The sequence below is a fragment of the Manis pentadactyla genome, chromosome 12 (assembly GCF_030020395.1).
Source record: "Manis pentadactyla isolate mManPen7 chromosome 12, mManPen7.hap1, whole genome shotgun sequence".
Taxonomy (NCBI): Eukaryota; Metazoa; Chordata; class Mammalia; order Pholidota; family Manidae; genus Manis; species Manis pentadactyla.
The window spans coordinates 5,082,220-5,099,257 of record NC_080030.1 but is presented as its reverse complement, the minus strand read 5'-3'; the positions used below and the strand labels follow the sequence as shown (position 1 = coordinate 5,099,257).

Sequence of the window (17,038 nt, the reverse complement as noted above, 5' to 3'; positions counted from 1 at the left end):
AGGGCTGCCTTGCAGCCACCTTGGGACCGCGCCCTGTAGCTGCTCCTGCTCTGCAGGGCACGGGAGCGCAGCGAGTGGGAGCAGCGTGTGCAGGCGCAGTGGGAGCGTGAGGAGCGCGAGCGCCTGGAGATTGCCCGTGAGCGGCTGGCCTTCCATCGGCATCGCCTGGAGCGCGAGCGCATGGAGCGCGAGCGGCTGGAGCGCGAGCGCATGCACGTGGAGCACGAGCGCCGGCGCGAGCAGGAACGCATCCACCGTGAGCGCGAGGAGCTGCGGCGCCAGCAGGAGCTGCGCTACGAGCAGGAGCGGCGGCCGGGGCTGCGCAGGCCCTACGACACGGACGGCCGGTGAGCCAGGCCGCCCTGAGGTGGCCCAGGCCTTTGAGCTGTTAGGTCCCCGATAGTCTGCTGGTGTGGAGTTTACTTCAAGGAAAGTGCACATAACTGCTGAAGGCAAATCCAGTGTTCCGCTCTCTGTCGGGAGCCAGGTGGTTGGGGATCGGTGGAGATGGAGTTGAGGTAGTGCCTCGAAAACCACACAGTCCCAGCACGGCTCCTGGGAGGAGTTCAGACACTGAGCAGCAGGTGGACATGTGAGGCTAGGAGGTGACCCCCAACCATAAAGCACCTCTTGGGCCCTGTCAGGCTCTGTGGTCATCATAACAGTGTGCTTTGGCTTATTCCAGTAGTGAGATTGATTTAATATCTCAGATACACTGATGTGAGGGGTGAAAGCAAAACGCTAACCTCCAGGGCTAGCATCAGCGCTTGTACCCGTGCTCTGCGTGGGTGGGAAGGCCCACACTTTGTTTTTATCAGAATTCTTTCCACTGCATGGGGTGAAGAAGTCCCTGTATAATAAGCTTGTGAAACTTCTGTAAAGGGCTTCTGAGCTGTTTTACGACTTTTTATGCCTTCATACAAAGTAGTGATGCTAGGAGTCCTTAGGGTACTCCTAGCATCACTAGGAGTACAATAAACGTATTGAAATAGTACGTTTCAAGTGCTTTGGAGAGTCCCCCCCGCTGGGTGTCTTCACTACATCGTCACTGTCACAGAGGAGACAGAAGTGCACTGAAGAAAGTGCGGGGTGACACTCTTGCTGTCCTGATAGATGGAGGCCAGCCCTCCTGGTGGCTGTGTGAAGCTCCCAGAGGCCACCTGCAGGCGTTTGTGCCTGTGTCCTTCAGCTGTCGCCCTGCTGTTAGGGTGTCAGAGCTCTTCTGCTTGGCAGAAGTGGGGCAGGTTGAAGAGTCAGCATAAAGTGGAACAGAGCCGTGCCGGCAGGTCCCATGTCACCCCTCCAGCCCTTTCAGCTCATTTAGCAGAGAATACTTTGTTGCTGAAGTAAATTCTCCTGTGAAGTCCTAGGGGCAGGGACAGTTTACGGGTTCAGTTCCCCCACTCCACAAAGGTCATGTACTTAGGGAGGAAATAGATGGGTTCCTTCTTGCTTCCCCTTCTAGGCGAGACGATGCCTACTGGCCAGAAGCCAAGCGGGCCGCCCTGGATGAGCGCTACCACTCTGACTTCAACCGCCAGGATCGCTTCCATGACTTTGACCACAGGGACCGGGGCCGCTACCCTGACCACTCAGCTGACAGGTCAGCCTGCTCCCCACTGACCATGCCCGCTCGATGCAAGTGTCCTTTGTCCTGGTTTGTTCCCAGTGATGAGCAGCTAGGGTTGGCATAGGCTTTGTAAGCCGCTCCAGCCACCAAGCATGTGTGAATTACCTGGTGCCATTTGGGAAATGTTTTCCCAGGGGGCTCACGGACCTGTCCTCCTCCTCCTCATGGTTTCCTTTTAAATTGCCTTTTTCAGGAGAGAAGGTTCAAGGTCAATGATGGGGGACAGAGAAGGACAGGTAAGTCAACAGCTGCAACTGTAGCCAGTTTTCCCCATAGGATTGATTCTCTTCCCTTCTACATGACTGCTTCCTCCTCATGTGTGAGCTTGAGGAAGAAAGAATAAAAGGCCACAGTGCCCACCGTGCTTGTGGGGCGACGCCTGGAGTGACTTGTGTTTGCTCCTGACCGGCATTCTGAAGCCTCTTCGGCCTTGACACTGAGGTTCTAGCCACCATAGTAACTGAATGCACTGGTACTGAAGGCTAGACGGCCTTGGGTGAGCCTGGCAGGCACTGTGGGAAAGTACCGCGTGACCGTACAGCTGGCTAGATGCCCACTTCTGCACGGAAGAGCCCACCATGCTGTCAGCGCAGGGGCAGCCACCTGCTCACTCTGCGGTCCGTGCCGCTTCACTTTGCCGGATTAACACAGTGGAAAATACGCTCTACGTATCCCTTTTTCCCGCCCCACATTTAGATTGAGCCCCAAAGAGCCTGAACTTGGAAAATCAGTGGTTGAGGGAAGGTTGTGGGCAGGGCACAGCCTTGGGGTCCTGGGTGAGTATCTAAGCGCTCTTTCATTCTGGCTTTCTCACGTCAGCATTACCCTGAGCGCCACGGAGGCCCAGAGCGCCACGGGCGGGACTCCCGTGACGGGTGGGGCGGATACGGCTCCGACAAGAGGATGAGCGAGGGCCGGGGGCTGCCTCCGCCACCCAGGTTAGTGGCCCGCCCCCACCTCACACAGCTGGCGGGGTTCATGTGTCCAGCTGAGGTTCCCCTCTCCCGTCTCAGGGATGAGATGTGTGCAGCCACAGGGCCCAGTGTGCCCACTATGGTTTGGGCCCCGTCCTAGTTCTCTGAGCAGTGTCAGACTGCAGGCCCGGACGGCTAGGGACTGAGAACGCAGAATGCACCCACCTTCCAGAGCCCCCCCAGTGTTGGTGTTCTGAACGGCAGAGATTGGGGGCAATCCAAATCAGAGATATCTTTTTCCAAGGGGCAGACGTGACTGGGGGGACCATGGCCGAAGAATAGAGGATGATCGTGCGTGGCAGGGCGCTGGCGACGGAGGCATGATAGACAGGGACCACAAGAGATGGCAAGGTGAGGACTGGCTGGTGTCTGCAGGCGCGTCTGTGTGGAGGAGCACGAGGAACATTCAGGCCATGCCTGCTGGACTGGGCTCCCTGCCTCTCGCGGGCGGGAGCATCCTGTCTGCTCGCCCCTCCTCGGGGCCGGCTGGGTGGGTGGGTGAGGTCAGGAGCAGGCAGGGTGCCCGGGCGGTTCCTGCCTCCTCACCACGGGGACCAGGGGAGGGTGGCGGGTGGGTGTCAGCCTGCCGTTCTGGGCTGACTGGGTGGCTCACGGAGCTGGAGTGGCCTGGGCGGCACTGGTGTCCTTGGAGCTCCATGCTGTGCCGAGAGGCTCTGTATGAAAGTGTCTCTTGTTTCCTAGGTGGTGAAAGGAGTATGTCTGGTCACTCTGGGCCAGGCCACATGATGAGCCGGGGAGGGATGTCAGGGTAAGGCCTTCTGCCCGTGCCGCTGCCCTTCTCCATCTTCACCAGTCTCCTCTTTGCCTGTTGGTTGGTGTCGGTGGAGGTTTAGAAACAGTCATCTCCCAGCTAACACCGCCTCCCGTGATGTGCTGTGTGCTCAGTGGAGTCGCCGCTCCTAAGGCAGCGCGAGTCTCCTGTGCTGCCTGAAGAGCAGGGCCCGCGGCCAGGCGAGCTCAGCACGCCTGGCCTCTGGGCTGAGGCGGTGGGGGGGCTGCCCACAGACACCAGGCTCTGCCTTTGTTGCAGGCGGGGCAGCTTCGCCCCAGGAGGGGCCTCAAGGGGCCATGTGATCCCCCGCGGCGGCCTGCAGGGTGGATTTGGAGGACAGACCCGCGGGAGCCGGCCCAGCAATGCCCGCTTCAGTCGCCGCTACTGAGAGCTTGCAGTCCTGTGTAACGGCACGTGGCAACCAGAGTATGTTTTGTTAGGAGTTATCTTAAACTGTGTACAATAATTTTTTTTTATCTGCTGCCATATTGTAGCTCAATACAATGTGAATTTGTTTTTGGTTTTTTTTTTTTTTTTTTGTAATAAATGTGTTTCTGTTACATATCCTTTATTTAAAGCGTCTCTTTTTAATTCTGCCTCTTTAAGTGAAAATCATACTCAGCATTGCTGAGCCATGGCTCTTCTCTCGGTGAAGGACAGAAAGGGAGGTGACCGTTACGGGACAGCTGGGGCTTCCAGGGTCACTTGCCAGCAGTGACACCCCCAGCCTGCCTGAACCCATCGGGCTCTTGAATGGAGGCTGTCTTGTCTCTCCTCTGGGGCCCGAGAGGTACCTCAGGTGTCGTCTACATGTCTGGGGCTCTCAGCCCTTGCTGAGCACGCTGGGTTTTTCTTTTTAATATACATAACATCCAGTGTACCATTTTTTTTAAATGTATGTATGTATGTATCATTGATATACAATCTTATGCTCAGATTTCACATGAGCAACATTGCAGTTACTGCATTCCCCCCATTATCAAGTCCCTACCACATACCCATTACCGTCACTGTCCATCAGCAAAGAGTCACTACTTCTCTGTGCTATACCGCCCTCCCCATGCCCCCCCATATTATGTGTGCTAATCATAATGCCCCTTAATCCTTATCCCTCCCTTCCCACCCACCCTCCCCAGTCCCTTTCCCTTTGGTAACTCTTAGTCCATTCTTGGGTTCTGTGATTCTGCTGCTGTTTCATTCCTTCAGTTTTGCTTTCTTGTTAAACTCCACAGATGAGTGAAATCATTTGATACTTGTCTTTCTCTGCCTGGCTTATTTCACTGAGCATAATACCCTCTAGCTCCATCCATGTTGTTGCAAATGGTAGGATTTGTTTTCTTCTTATGGCTGAATAATATTCCATTGTGTATATGCACCACATCTTCTTTAGCCAGTCATCTACTGACGGGCTCTTAAGTTGCTTCCATATCTTGGCTGTTGTAAAAAGTACTGCGATAAACATAGGGGTGCATGTGTCTTTTTGAATCTGAGAAGTTGTAGTCTTTGGGTAAATTCCAAGGAGTGGGATTCCTGGGTCAAACGGTATTTCTCTTTTTAGTTTTTTGAGCAACCTCCACACTGCTTTCCACAATGGTTAAACTAATTTACATTCCCACCAGCCGTGTAGGAGGGTTCCCCTTTCTCAGCCTCCTCGCCAGCATTTGTTGTCCAATGTACCATTTTTAAGTGCACCATTCAGTGGCATTGAGCACATTCACAATGTCATACAACCCCCACCATCTCCAGAACTTGTCCCCATGAAAAACACACTCCCCAGCCCCAGCCCCACCATCTGTTTGCTGTCTGAGGGGTGACTTCAGAGGTGGAATTGCATCCCACTAGGGTGAGTCAGCATTGTGTGACCCAGGCGTGCACGTGGACAGAAACGCCCCCCAGGTCAGCTCCACACTGTCCCTCCGGGGGTCCCGGGTCTGTGTGGACTGGCTTTGGGGCCTTGGTTCTGTGGAAATGAGCCGGTCACTTCCCCTCTCTGGGTTCCATTTCTTACACATTAAGCCAGGGGTGGGGAATGTGCTAGCGACCAAGGCACCCTGGGCCTGTGCCCCCAGGGCCCGCAGCTGGGGGAAGACAGACACGTGACCAGGCCAATTAGACCCCTGTCTCCAGAGGGGGCCAGAGATGAGCCGTGTCCTAGCCCTGGAACCAGTGCATAGGCAAACCTCATGAGGGATTCAGTTAAGGACCTTAAGATGGGAGCTGACCTGGGGACACCCAGGTGAGCGTACTGTCACCACCAGTGTCGGGAAGACAGGCCCACAGGCCAAGTGGCCTCCAAGCTGGAGAAGGTCGGGAAACGGATGTCCTGGAAGCTCCAGCAGGAACCAGCAGCACCCGCACCTCCACTTAAGCCCAGGAGGAACCAGGACTGGCAGGGCATCAGCTTGTGTTGAGCCACTGAGTCTGTGCTCGTCTGCTGCAGCAACCAAAAAACTAATACCACCTCCAAAGCAGTGGTTCTCAACCAGGATGATTCCCCAGAAAATAGGTGGCAATGTCTGGAGACATTTGTGGTTGTCATGACTGGGCAGCAGGGTGCTTTTGGCATTTGGGGGTGGCGGCAGGACTGCTGCTCAACACCTGCAGTGCCCCAGGCTGCCCTGACAGACTGCTCCGTGGGAGGCCCCGCCCTGGGGTGGAGGGCGCCAGGCGGCCCAGTGGGAGGGGGACATCGGAGGCTTTCCGGGGGGGGGGGCGGGGGTGAGGAGGAGGGCAGGTGGGGGGCCGTCTGGGCGCAGCTGTGGGCAGGGTAGGCAGAAGTCAGGAGGAAGGATGGCCTGGTGAGGGGCACGTGAGTTGTGGCTCAGGCTGGGGGTGGACACCAGCTGTGTTCCAGAACTGACGGCCATCAAGCATGTCTGGGAGGGTCCCTCTGAGGGGTCCCGGCTTGGGAAGAGGGAGCCACCGGTGTTTGAGCAGGGGAGTGAGATCAGACGTGGACTTGGGGAAGCAGATTGGACAGGGCAGCCAGGAAGACCGGGGAGCTGGGCTTGGCACGTGGTGAGTCCAAGCAGATGAGCCATTAGCGGGGTCAACGGGTGTTCCAGTCTCCAGGCTGGCGGCTGGGTCCATGTGGACATAGAAAGCAGCCAGCTGACCCTGGGCCCAGGCTGAGGGTAGTGACTGTGGATACCAGCTCTCGGGTTCAGTTTCAGGGGACCTGCCAACGCCCCGACACACACTCTTCCATTTCCCCTTCCTTCTCCCGTTTCTCCTTCCTCCTCCTCCTCCTCTGGCCAAGCCACCCAAAAGAGCAGCGATGAGCTGAGCAAAAGCATAGGGCTTGGGGAGTGCCAGGCAGGCATGGGGCCGGGGCTCCAGCCTCTGCAGAGCCGCCGAGACCCACAGCTCCCAGGAGCCGTGCCGGGAGTCCATGTGCACTCTGCCACCTCACGGCTGCTCCTGACCCCAGCCCTGCCTTGCCTGGTGCCTAATGGGAGCATCCATCTCAGCCTCAGTTTCCTCATCCGTGAAACAGGCTGCAGCTCCTGTGAGTGGCCGTGGGTGTGACCAGGCACTTCCCCACCCCCTCCAGCCCACTCAGTACACCCCTGCCCCTCTGGAGCCCCCATGTCAGTCTCCCACCTCATCTCAGCCACAGCCTGCAGGGCCTGCAGTCACTCCTGTGAGCAGCTCTACACCTGTGGGTTGGGGGACACGGGCAGACCCGAGACCCGGGGGAGTAACTCCATCGCCAAGTTCATGGAGACGCAGGACACGGCCACCTGGACGGGGAGGTGGGCCGGGAGTGCCGAACGCATCCCCAGGGCGGCTCCCACCGAGCCTGCGGGCTGGTTTCCCTTCCTGTGTGCTTTGCTGGGGCTTCACACTTGGGGCCCTTCACAGTTGTTCGAGAGCGTGGTGGGGTGGCCCTAGCAGGTCTCCCCCACTCTGTAAAATGGTAATAGCACGGTCGTGAGGTCTCAGGGACCTGTGGGACACGCCGCTGCAGCTTCCTGCGCCCTGAGCACGAACCCCTCCTGTATTGGAAGGCCTGGACCTGGGTCCACGGGGGTGAGACGATTCTAAATCCTGCACCCCGGGGAGGGATTATGCTAACTCCCTGGGCTCCCAGCACACAGAGGGCTTTGAACCTGGCAGTGTGTCTCCCCATCTGTAAAATGGGCCACGATCCACCGGGCCTGCTGGAAGGGCTCGGTAGACACAGTCAGGTGGGGTGGGGGGAAGCTTGCCCTGAACCTGGGCCGGTTTCCCTAGGCAGCCCTGAGGGGTCAGGGACGCTGCCCAGCCGCACCCATCCTGCCCCCACTGAGGCCCAGCCACAGAGGTTGGGCACAGGGTGCCAGGCGGCCTCCAGGTGCCACACTGTGCATGGGAGGCCACCTTCCACCGCCTCCCCCTTGGGCTGCTCCTGGTGGGCAGCGGCACAGCTCACTCCTGGGCTCTGCCCCCCTGCGTTCCTGGGGCCAGGCTGCCGCTAGCCACACCCTCCCTTGCCTGGGGGCGGCTGCACGGACATCACTGGTTCCTCCCAGGAGAAACCTGGATACGCCTCTGGCCTCTGCTTCCCTTATATGTAGGAAGAAACTGTCCCATGCCACCTCAGCGCACCCCTGCCAGGCCTGCTGCCTGCTCGTGGAGAAGCATCCTGAGCCAGGCCCCAGCTCTCACCCCAAGCCTGTCCCCTACCCTGTCTGGGCGCAGGTTTCCTTCCATGGCCACCTTGGTGGGGGCGTCCCAGGGGGCATCCTGAGGGTTCTCTCCTGGAGCCCCAGACCAGAGGGGGTGGCAGGGGGACATTCAGGTCACCAGGCAGCTGACCCAGCATGGGGGAGGTCAGGAAGGCTTCCCAGGGGAGCAGGGCCCTTGTGGGCTGGGGAGACCCCCTGCATGGCAATGTGTGCTCTCCAGGAGACCCCGGGGTGTCAGGAGGAATCGGGGGGATACCAGGCAGGGACTGGGCCAGACCCAGGTGATCAGTGAGCCAAACAGGATGGAGAGAGCAGCTGTAAGATTCCTGGCCCTGCACATGGCGAAGGACAGACCATTTGCCACTCCTCAGGTTCCCCACTCCCCGACTACCCTACCCTGGGCTCAGCCCTCCTGGAACTGAGACTCCCAGACCCTTTGCAGGGCCCTGAGCACTGTCAATGGAGCACCGTGCCAGCTCTCTGCTCCCACTCCCCATCCCAGCTGGAGGGCCCAGAAAAGATGGCAGAGGGGTGAGCCACGAACTGTGCTCGAGGTCCAATGCTGAGCAGCCAAGAGCTAAAAGCCCAGGCCTCTGTGCTCTGGGCACCAGCTGGGCCACCCCATCCCCCCAGGGCAAGCACAGGCAGGGGTCGGGAACATTTCCAAAGTCCTTTATTGGGCCGGCAAGGCCGGGAGCTGCCCTCGGAATGGGGTCCCTGTCTGGAGTCTCTGAGTTGCGGTGCCCCTGCCCCCGACGGCAGCAGGCGGTCTCCTCTGACAGGCTACTTGGTTAGCCCCTTGAGGTACTCCCAGCCTTCTCTGGAGTACTCGCGGGCCTTGGTGGGGGCCACCGACAGAGCCAACATCACGGTGGTGATGCCTGTGGGGAGGGAGGCCCGCAGCCCTCAGCCACAGCTGTAGTCTGGCGCCCAGAAACCCTAGCTCAGGCGAGGCTTTGAGAAGCGCCACCTCCAGCCCCATCAATTCTACACAGGGAAACTGAGGCAGAGAAGGAGCAGGGCCTCGCCTTGTCAGACACACACAGAGCTCTGATGTGCTCAGTCTTCCGAGGAGGCTCCATCTCGCTCCCACCTCAAGGAATCTCCACCCCTTTTCCTTGATTAGGTTCCCGGAGGGCGAAGGAAAGGCCTGGCCAGAAACCAGGGGTGGGGGGGCTAGCCTAGGGTACCTGTGGCCCACCCCCAAGCAGAGGGACCGGGGCCTACCTGAATTCCAGGACTCTCGGATGGGGAAGTTAACCTTTGGGAAGGCTGGCAGCTGGGAAGAGAGGGGAGAAGGGCCTGGTGAAGACGGAAGGGCCCGGCAGCCCCAGCCCGCCTCTTGGGGGCAGGGAGAGCAGCACATGCCTCCGGGCAGCGGGCACCAAGCAGGGCTGGAGGGGCGAGGGGCGGAGGGCCACCCAGAGCTGACATGGCCCTTTTGCCAAGCCTTAGCCTCGCTCCCAGCCCGAGGTACCTGGGGTATCTTCAGGCCTGTCTTCTCACACACATACTGGCTGAACTGGTAAATGGCGGGGGGGAACACCTCCTCTGCCTTCTGGAGGGTCGCCTGGCTCTTGTCGCTGGGCCCCAGCAGATCCTGGTCGTACACCAGGTAGACGGCGCCCCCAGCCACACTGCCCTTGATGAGGAACCTGGGAGCAGGGAAGGAACCACAGCAGCTCAGCGGGCACCGCGGGCCATCCCGGGGGTCCAGGCCCTCGCGGAAAGGAGTTAGACACACCCCCACCGGGGACCCGCCCACGACTCACACACCTGAAGCCAGGCAGCTACGTGACGCACAGGGCACCGAGGGGGCCCAGAGGCGTGCCCGACTCCCTACCAGGCACAGCGCTTAATTTACAGAGTGCAAACCGAACTGATAGACTTGGGCTCGCAGAGGGACACTGGGTCACCGGTAGTTCCGCAAAAAACAGGTAACAGTGAAAACTCCAGACCCCTAACCTTCTGCCTTCCAGCCCTGTGGGGAAACAACCCACAAGGGGTTTCCAAGTGTCCCCTGTCGCTTCCTGTCACAGGACACTGCCGCGCATTAATCTCCAGGTAAACGTGTGTGGCATTCCCACTCTAAGGAGGAGGCCAGCTGAGGCGCGGAGGAGTTTTGGCTACTTAAAGTCGGGAGGCAGGGGCTCGCTACGAAAAGACGGGAGACCTCGGCAAGACCCGCGCCGCCTGAGCCTCAATTTCCTCATCTGGGCCATGGGGGACCGGACATTACGGGAATCTAAAGAACTGGTCCAGGGCAAACCGGAAGTGGGGGTGTCCAAAGGAGGGGATTTTTCCAGTGGCTCGAGGCCCGCCCGGAGGCCCCACGCACCTCATCAGCGACCACACTCGGGGTACCATGGTCGCTCGGCTCCGCGCGCAAGGACACTCGACTCGCCGCCGCGCTTCCGGTTGCGGCGCCGCAAAAGGCCTCTGGGAAGCGTAGTCTCGCGGGTTAGCCGCAAAGGTCTCTGGGAGTCAGAGTCTTGTGGCCGCTGAGATATGCCTGAGTAGGATTGCAAGCCCACAGCGAAAGGACGGGGAAGTGCACTCTTCAGGGCCCGGCTTGCCGCAAAGCAACATGGGAAATATAATATAGCCACCAGGACTCCTGGGAAATGTAGTCCTGCCTCACGGTCCGGGGGTAGTGAGTGGAAAGAGGAGTCAAGGGGTCTGGAGTGAGGCCTGAGAATAACCCAATAAGATCGGAGCCCGGGAGATTCACGCTCGCCCGCGCGAGGGACTAAAGGCCCGGGCCTAAGAAGACGGGGCCTAGAAATGGTTGTCAAAACAACGCGAGGTCGAAACTGTGCGACAGAGGCAACCCTAAGTCACGTGATCGAGTCGGGGCGGAGCTTGCGTGCAGGTGGCTGGGCCAAGGCCGCAGCTGGGAGAAGCCGAGACGGGCGGGAGGCCGTTGCCTGGCAACGCCTGATCGCCTGGTCCCTCCCCTCAGGAGGGGGGGGGACTCGGAGTCACGTGACAGGGGCCCTATGGGAGGGGGCGCGGTCGGGGGACCAGGCCAGACGCAGCCACTAAAGGTGGCCGGGGGACGAGCCCGTGTCTCTTAGGCCGCGACCCCAACTGCGCTGGAGGGCAGGAGAAGCTGAAGCCTGAGTGGGTGAGTGCGAGGTTGGGAACGTGCAGCGGGCCGCACGCCCCCTTGTCCAGAAGAGAACCAGGCCTGGCGAGTTCAGGGCGCCAGTGGGTTCTGTGAGCATCTGGTTGCACCCGTGGCTCCAGCACTGCAGCCGACTGCTTCATCCATCCATCCATCCAATCACCCACCTATCCATCCATCCCCGTCTTCCCCTGCGAGACTGCTGTGGTCTGGACGAAGGTGGGGAATAGAGTTCAGCTGAGGGGCCTCACCGGCTTTCCCTGGATGTGGGGAGAGGCGGGAGCTTGTTCCCTGCCGCAGGGATGGCTGGCATGACTGGGAAGGGGCCAACGGCTCAGTTTTATGGGAACTGAAGGATTCACAGGCAGGAGGGTGGACGATGAGGATAGACAGGTGGGCAGGGGTGTGGAAGGTGCTGAGCCTTGTGGGCGGAGGTGAGAAGCTTTTTCTCCATTGGGAGTCCTGGGAAGTTTGGAGCAGAATGAGGTGCGCCACATTGCTTTTAACAAAGATAACTTTGAGAAGAAAGGGTGGGAGGGAGGGAGTGTGAAGATGAGGAGCCAGGGAAGAGGCAGCCGGAACTTAGCGGTGGGGTCCAAAGAAGGAGGGCTAGATCTAGAACCTGGGGATCTGGGGCCTCCCCAACACTGCCCCCTCTCAGCCTCGGGTTCTAGAAGGCTCCCTCTCCTCTCTGTCTCACTGAGGATAAAAACCCTAAGACGTGATTGATGGACCTGTGCCCTTGTCAAAGGAGGCCCACAACCCCCGAAACGCAAGCAGCCAGCCTGTTTCTCGTTTTCACCTCTTCCTGGAACAAGCAAATCCTCTCCCACAGCTGAAGTCACATCTTAACCCCGATGACACGGGCTCCTGTGTCTCCCACCGACCCCCTGGGGGTCTCCAGACAGAGTCGGCTCCCGGGCAGTCCACCTGCTCTCACCTCCCACGTTCCTCACATCACTGTGTTGTCAAACTAGTATCTGTGGAGCACCTCCTGTGTGTCTGGCCCAGTTTGACACTGAGGACCCAACAGTGGACAAAACAGAAGCAGGTTTCCATTTCCTTCTTGCCCTCGTGGGGCTGACAGTCTACGGGGAGAGAGGATCAGTGACTGTGTAACAGATCATTAAGGGGATTTCAGGTGATGGTGAGTGCTGAGGAGATGTAAGTTCTGCGGGTAAGGGAGAGAGAGGGGCCAGGAGGTGCTTTATGAAAGGAGGCCAGGGAAGCGCCCTAGGAGGAGGTCATTTCTGTGCTAAGACTCGAAAGAAGTGAGAGCAAGCCACTGGATTATACTTGGGAAGAGCATTCTGGGCTGAGGGAACGGCCAATGCAAAGGCCCTGAGGCATGGTGGTGACCGGCTGGTTCATGAGCCCAAAAGCAGAGCTGGGAGACGCAGGGCCTTTTGACCATCATTGGGTATGGCTTTTGTCCTAAATGAAATGGGGCAGGGGGGATTTTCAGCAGGGGCAAGCAAAATGTGATTGGGCTGCCTCGTGGAAGGAGGAAGCCCCGAAGAGGGGAGAGACCTGGACCGGGTGGTGGCTGTGACAGGGCCAGAGCCAGGAGCATCTTCATCAAGCAAAGGCACAGCTGGGGAAACACGTGTGGCTGTGGGCCAGGCCTGTGCCGGCCCCTCTCTCCCACTGCAGACCCCGACAGGGCCATGAAGGTGCTACTCCTCACGGGGCTGGGAGCCCTCCTCTTTGCCTTTTATTGGAATGACAACTTCGACCCAGGTAAGGGCCTGGGAGTAGGGAGGAGGATTGGGGTTGGCTGTCCTGTGCACCCCCAGCCTAACCACCCCTGCTCGCTGCCAGCTAGCCTCCAGGGAGCCCGCGTGCTGCTGACCGGGGCCAGTGCTGGTGTTGGGGAGGAGCTGGCATATCACTACGCACGCCTGGGCTCCCACCTGGTGCTCACTGCCCACACCGAGGCCCTCCTGCAGAAGGTGAGACACCCCATTTCCAGTTTAATGGGGTGTGCCTAGATTTGAATCCCTGCAAAGATCCAGGATTCCTCTGTGACCTTAGTCAAGTCACTTAACCTCTCTGAGCCTTAGTTTCCTTATTTGCAAAACAGAAAAATAAAAGCACCTTCTCATGGGTTAGGGCGTTGGTTTGATGCAGTAAGACAGTGAGTGTAAAGCAGGGAGCGTTGCTCAATAAATGGGAGAGTTGCTAGTGACCAAAGCCTGTGTGGATAGCCGGGAGGGGTGGGTGGGCACTTCTCAGCAACAGCCCATAGTTACTCCAATGAAATGTACAACTCTTGGGACAAACCTCCCCCAAATACAAGAGAAGCCAGAACTCTCGAGATTTATTTGGTGACTGAGTAAATAAAACATCCCCTATTCTGACCCAAGGGCTGGCTGCCAGTTTGCCTTGGGACTGATGTTGAAGGAACAAGAGGCTCAGAGTAGGGGACGGGGCTTCAGGCTGGGGCCCCGATGGGCCCGGCAGGTGGAGGGGGGCCAGCTGGGTGGAGGGGCCCACGGGCAGCTCTGGCCCCCCCAGGTGGTAGGGAACTGCCGGAAGCTGGGCGCTCCCAAGGTCTTCTACATCGCTGCGGACATGGCCTCCCCGGAGGTGCCCGGGCGCGTGGTGCAGTTTGCGCTGGACAAGCTGGGTGAGGGGCGGGGCCTGGAGTCCGGGACCTTGGCCTAGGCCTAGCGGCAATACCTGATTGGGTTGGGGGTGTGGTAGTATGGGCGCCTGAGGGCGGAGATTCATGGGACCCGGGGGCGTGGCTAGGGTGGAGTCTCATTGCATCCAGGTGGAGGAACTCGATCTGGGGAGAAACCTAGCTGGACTCAGAGTAGGGCGGGGGCTCTGATCTTAGTGGTGGTGCCACCTGGAGCAGAGCTCGGTGGATTAATGCTCTGGAGGGACCTTCCTAGTTCAAGGGGGCGGAGTCACGCCCGGGCGGGGCCTCAGGACTACCTATCAGCTGACCGGCCTCTCTGGGCCAGGAGGGCTGGACTACCTCGTGCTGAACCATCTCGGCGCCACCCCTGCAGGCACGCGGGCCCGCAGCGCCCAGGCTACACGCTGGCTCGTGCAGGTGCTCCCCCCCTCCGCGGCTGGCTCCGCCTTCTCGGCCCTGGCTCCGCCCATCTGGGGCGGGAGCTAGAGCCCCTTGCCTCCTCTCCCCAGGCCCCGCTCCTCCCATGTTCTAGGTTTCACCCTCTTTAGACCTTGGCTCCACCCGTGGCTGGCGCTTGCAGACCGCCTGGCCCAGACTCAATCCCCTCCTGGGGTCCGGCCCCTCAGGCCCCGCCCCTTGTGGTTCTAAGCTCCACCCTCTATCCGCGGGGCCCCTGGGACCCACCCACACGCTAAGCCCTGAGCCCTGCCATCCAGGAATCCACCCCAGGTCTCGCTCCTCGCCCCTCCCTGCCCGTGCCCGGCCCATCCTGGTACTAGGCTCCTCCCCCTCCCGGGCTTGGTTCCCTCCTTGGCCCGGTGACTTGCAGTCACCACCTTTAGGTGAACTTCCTGAGTTACGTGCAACTGACTTCGTTAGCGCTGCCCAGCCTGACGGACAACAAAGGTTCCCTGGTGGTGGTGTTCTCGCTGCTCGGTGCGTGCACACGGGCTGTGGAGTCTGAGAGGCCACAGGGCTGGATGAGCGGGAGCCTGGAGGGGCCGGAAGGCTTCCTGGATTAGGGGAGCAGCGTGCGGCTGCTCAGCCGCCGCCCCCCTGCGTCCGCAGGCCCCGTGCCCGCGTCGTTTTCCAGCCCCTACTCGGCAGCCAAGTTCGCGCTGGACGGTTTCTTCATCTCTCTGCGGCGGGAGCTGGACGTACAGGACGTGAACGTGGCCGTCACCGTGTGCGTCCTGGGGCTTCGAGATCGCGCCTCAGCGGCCGAGGGAGTCCGGTGAGGTCCAGGCCGTGGGCAGGGTCTGTGGGGGGCCGCCAGCCCCAGCCACAATCCCCACCGTGTCTTCTCATCCCCAGGGGTGTCACAAGGGCCAGGGAGGCCCCTGGGCCCAAGGCGGCCCTGGCCGTGATTCGTGGTGGTGCCACTCGGGCCCCCGGAGTCTTCTACCCACGGCGCCTCCACCTGCTCTGCCTGCTCCGGGGGTGGCTGCCACACTCAAGGGCCTGGTTCATCCGCCAAGAGCTCAACGTCACGGCCGCTGCTGCTGCCTGAGCTCCGGGGGGTGGTGCTCCCTCATCTTCCCAGAGGGGACCTCCATCCAACCCTCCGAGAGCCGGGACACAAACCCAGACACCTCTGAGAAGGTGGTCATAGCCCAAGATCGAGTCAACGAGACAGAAAAGGAAAGCCGAGAGAAACTACCAGCATGTGGAAACCATCACACCTCTGGGTGTGGGAGAGCGACTGTGTGTCAGGCACCTTGTCAGGGACTCGGCATTACGTCAGTCTCTGCCATCCTTGATGATACGATTGCTGCTTCCATTTTCCAGATGAGAAAACTGAGGTTTGAAGAGGTGGTGTGACTTGCCCTAGGCCTGGCCACATCAAACAGGTCACACACCCCTGAGCCACCCTGGGAAGCTTCTCCATCTTCCACCTGGAAACACGAAGACCCTGATTTGTTCTTTCCACCCACTGAACCTCAGAGCATCCCCCAGCCCTTGTCCCAGGCAAGGGAGAGCTTCGAGAGCTGCTCCCGTGATGGCGGGGTCTGAGGACCGGGAGGAGGGAAAGGAGGTATTCTGGGCTGGACCCAGCCTCCAGTTTCACAATAAAAATCCCTCCTCCCTTGCACATCCATTGTTCAAATTGCCTGGTCCTTCCAATTTGCTGGTGGCAGGTGAGTGGAGAGGGATGTGTGTACTGGGACCAGAACTCTCGGCCCCAATTTACAGGTGGAGAAATGGAGGCAGAGAGAGAGGTAGACCTCAGTCAGAAAGTCAGGGCAGAAGGAAGCGTACTGACTGTGGGCCAAAGGCCTTATTTGCAGCACAAAGTACATGGTTTGTGCATGAATAATGGTGACGTGCATCGGGAACTAAGCACCTGACATTCATGATCTCATGGCATCTTTACAACCGGAAGTTGGTGTTAGCACCATCCCCATGTGATAGATAAGAAAATTGATGCTTAGAGGAGAAGTCAGTGGCAGAAGCAGGGATTCTGACACCAGACTGGACCCGTGGAAGGCAAAGTATGGGCTATATCTGCAGTTAACTGATATTTACGTAAGTTAATAGAAAGTGGACACTTTCTAGCCCTAAAATGGTAAACCAGAGCTGCTTGCACAAGGAAGAAGCAACTGTAAAGATAATGGCTGCATAATGAAAAAAAGAAGTTACAAAATGCTAGCTTCTGCTGGCTATCCAAAGCTCTCAGATTAACAAGTGTTAGAAGGGCTAAGCCGAAACGGACCAGCCCTAAATTGAGACTGTATCCTGGGGAGACGTAGGATCGACAGATAACCGGGAAAAAAGTTCTGGTCCCAACAACGCCTCTCATCCATGTACCACCTAAAATTACATCGAAGTATATCAAGCGCCACTAGGGGGCAGTATATGACAGCCTTCCTCAGCCCTCGTACAGTGCTCGGACTCAGAATGAAACCAATGCTTCTGCTTACGGAGAAAGTTTATTTTGTGCCACGTACCATTATACCTTGTTCAAACACTTTGGAATAGGCGTTGTGAAAATTAAGAAGGGGAAACCTCGCAAAAGTGGAGTTGGGAGGCCAGCAAGGGGGCTCATTCCCACCACTCCCCGTCAATTGCAGACTCCACAAACAGAGACCTTGCAAGTCATTCTATTTTAGCTGCCTTACTACCCACCAGACCGTCACAGCTCAGCCAATGAGAAGCCATGAGACGTGGGACTCCCAATTTCTCCAGTGAACTTTTGG

The 17,038-nt window shown here is 58.8% G+C and overlaps 3 protein-coding genes across 22 annotated transcripts in view; 2 read left to right on the top strand and 1 right to left on the bottom strand.

Moving 5' to 3' along the window:
- SAFB (scaffold attachment factor B) overlaps positions 1-3,968 on the top strand; it is a 29,986-nt gene extending 26,018 nt beyond the window's left edge. For 2 of the 4 annotated variants that reach the window (XM_036884412.2, XM_036884430.2), the window contains 7 exons: positions 57-347; positions 1,466-1,603; positions 1,824-1,866; positions 2,450-2,568; positions 2,849-2,955; positions 3,307-3,373; positions 3,656-3,968. In XM_036884412.2, the coding sequence (XP_036740307.2) occupies positions 57-347; positions 1,466-1,603; positions 1,824-1,866; positions 2,450-2,568; positions 2,849-2,955; positions 3,307-3,373; positions 3,656-3,785 (895 nt within the window). In that variant the 3' untranslated portion in view covers positions 3,786-3,968. The remainder of the gene's footprint in view (positions 1-56; positions 348-1,465; positions 1,604-1,823; positions 1,867-2,449; positions 2,569-2,848; positions 2,956-3,306; positions 3,374-3,655) is intronic. The other 2 variants (XM_036884421.2, XM_036884439.2) reach the window with 1 other exon arrangement.
- A 4,755-nt stretch (positions 3,969-8,723) lies between these two features.
- On the bottom strand, positions 8,724-10,556 carry MICOS13 (mitochondrial contact site and cristae organizing system subunit 13). The gene is made up of 4 exons (XM_036884677.2): positions 10,406-10,556; positions 9,545-9,722; positions 9,295-9,346; positions 8,724-8,948 (listed from the first exon to the last, which is right to left on the bottom strand). The coding sequence occupies exons 1-4, from the start codon at positions 10,432-10,434 to the stop codon at positions 8,851-8,853; spliced, it is 357 nt and encodes a 118-aa protein (XP_036740572.1). The 5' UTR covers positions 10,435-10,556; the 3' UTR covers positions 8,724-8,850.
- Positions 10,557-10,690: 134 nt separating this feature from the next.
- Positions 10,691-15,933, top strand: HSD11B1L (hydroxysteroid 11-beta dehydrogenase 1 like). Of its 17 annotated transcripts, none has more exons than XM_057489765.1 (9): positions 10,691-10,939; positions 11,145-11,194; positions 12,848-12,934; positions 13,016-13,146; positions 13,712-13,823; positions 14,095-14,258; positions 14,671-14,777; positions 14,910-15,075; positions 15,156-15,933. In XM_057489765.1, exons 3-9 carry the CDS (start codon positions 12,862-12,864, stop codon positions 15,660-15,662), a joined length of 1,260 nt encoding a protein of 419 aa, XP_057345748.1. In that variant the 5' UTR covers positions 10,691-10,939; positions 11,145-11,194; positions 12,848-12,861; the 3' UTR covers positions 15,663-15,933. The 17 variants fall into 17 exon arrangements, with proteins under 17 accessions (XP_057345748.1, XP_057345746.1, XP_057345757.1 ...); XM_057489763.1 differs by having other exon boundaries at positions 12,818-12,934; XM_057489764.1 differs by lacking the exon at positions 10,691-10,939 and adding an exon at positions 11,899-12,245 and having other exon boundaries at positions 10,960-11,194.
- Positions 15,934-17,038: the final 1,105 nt, after the last annotated feature.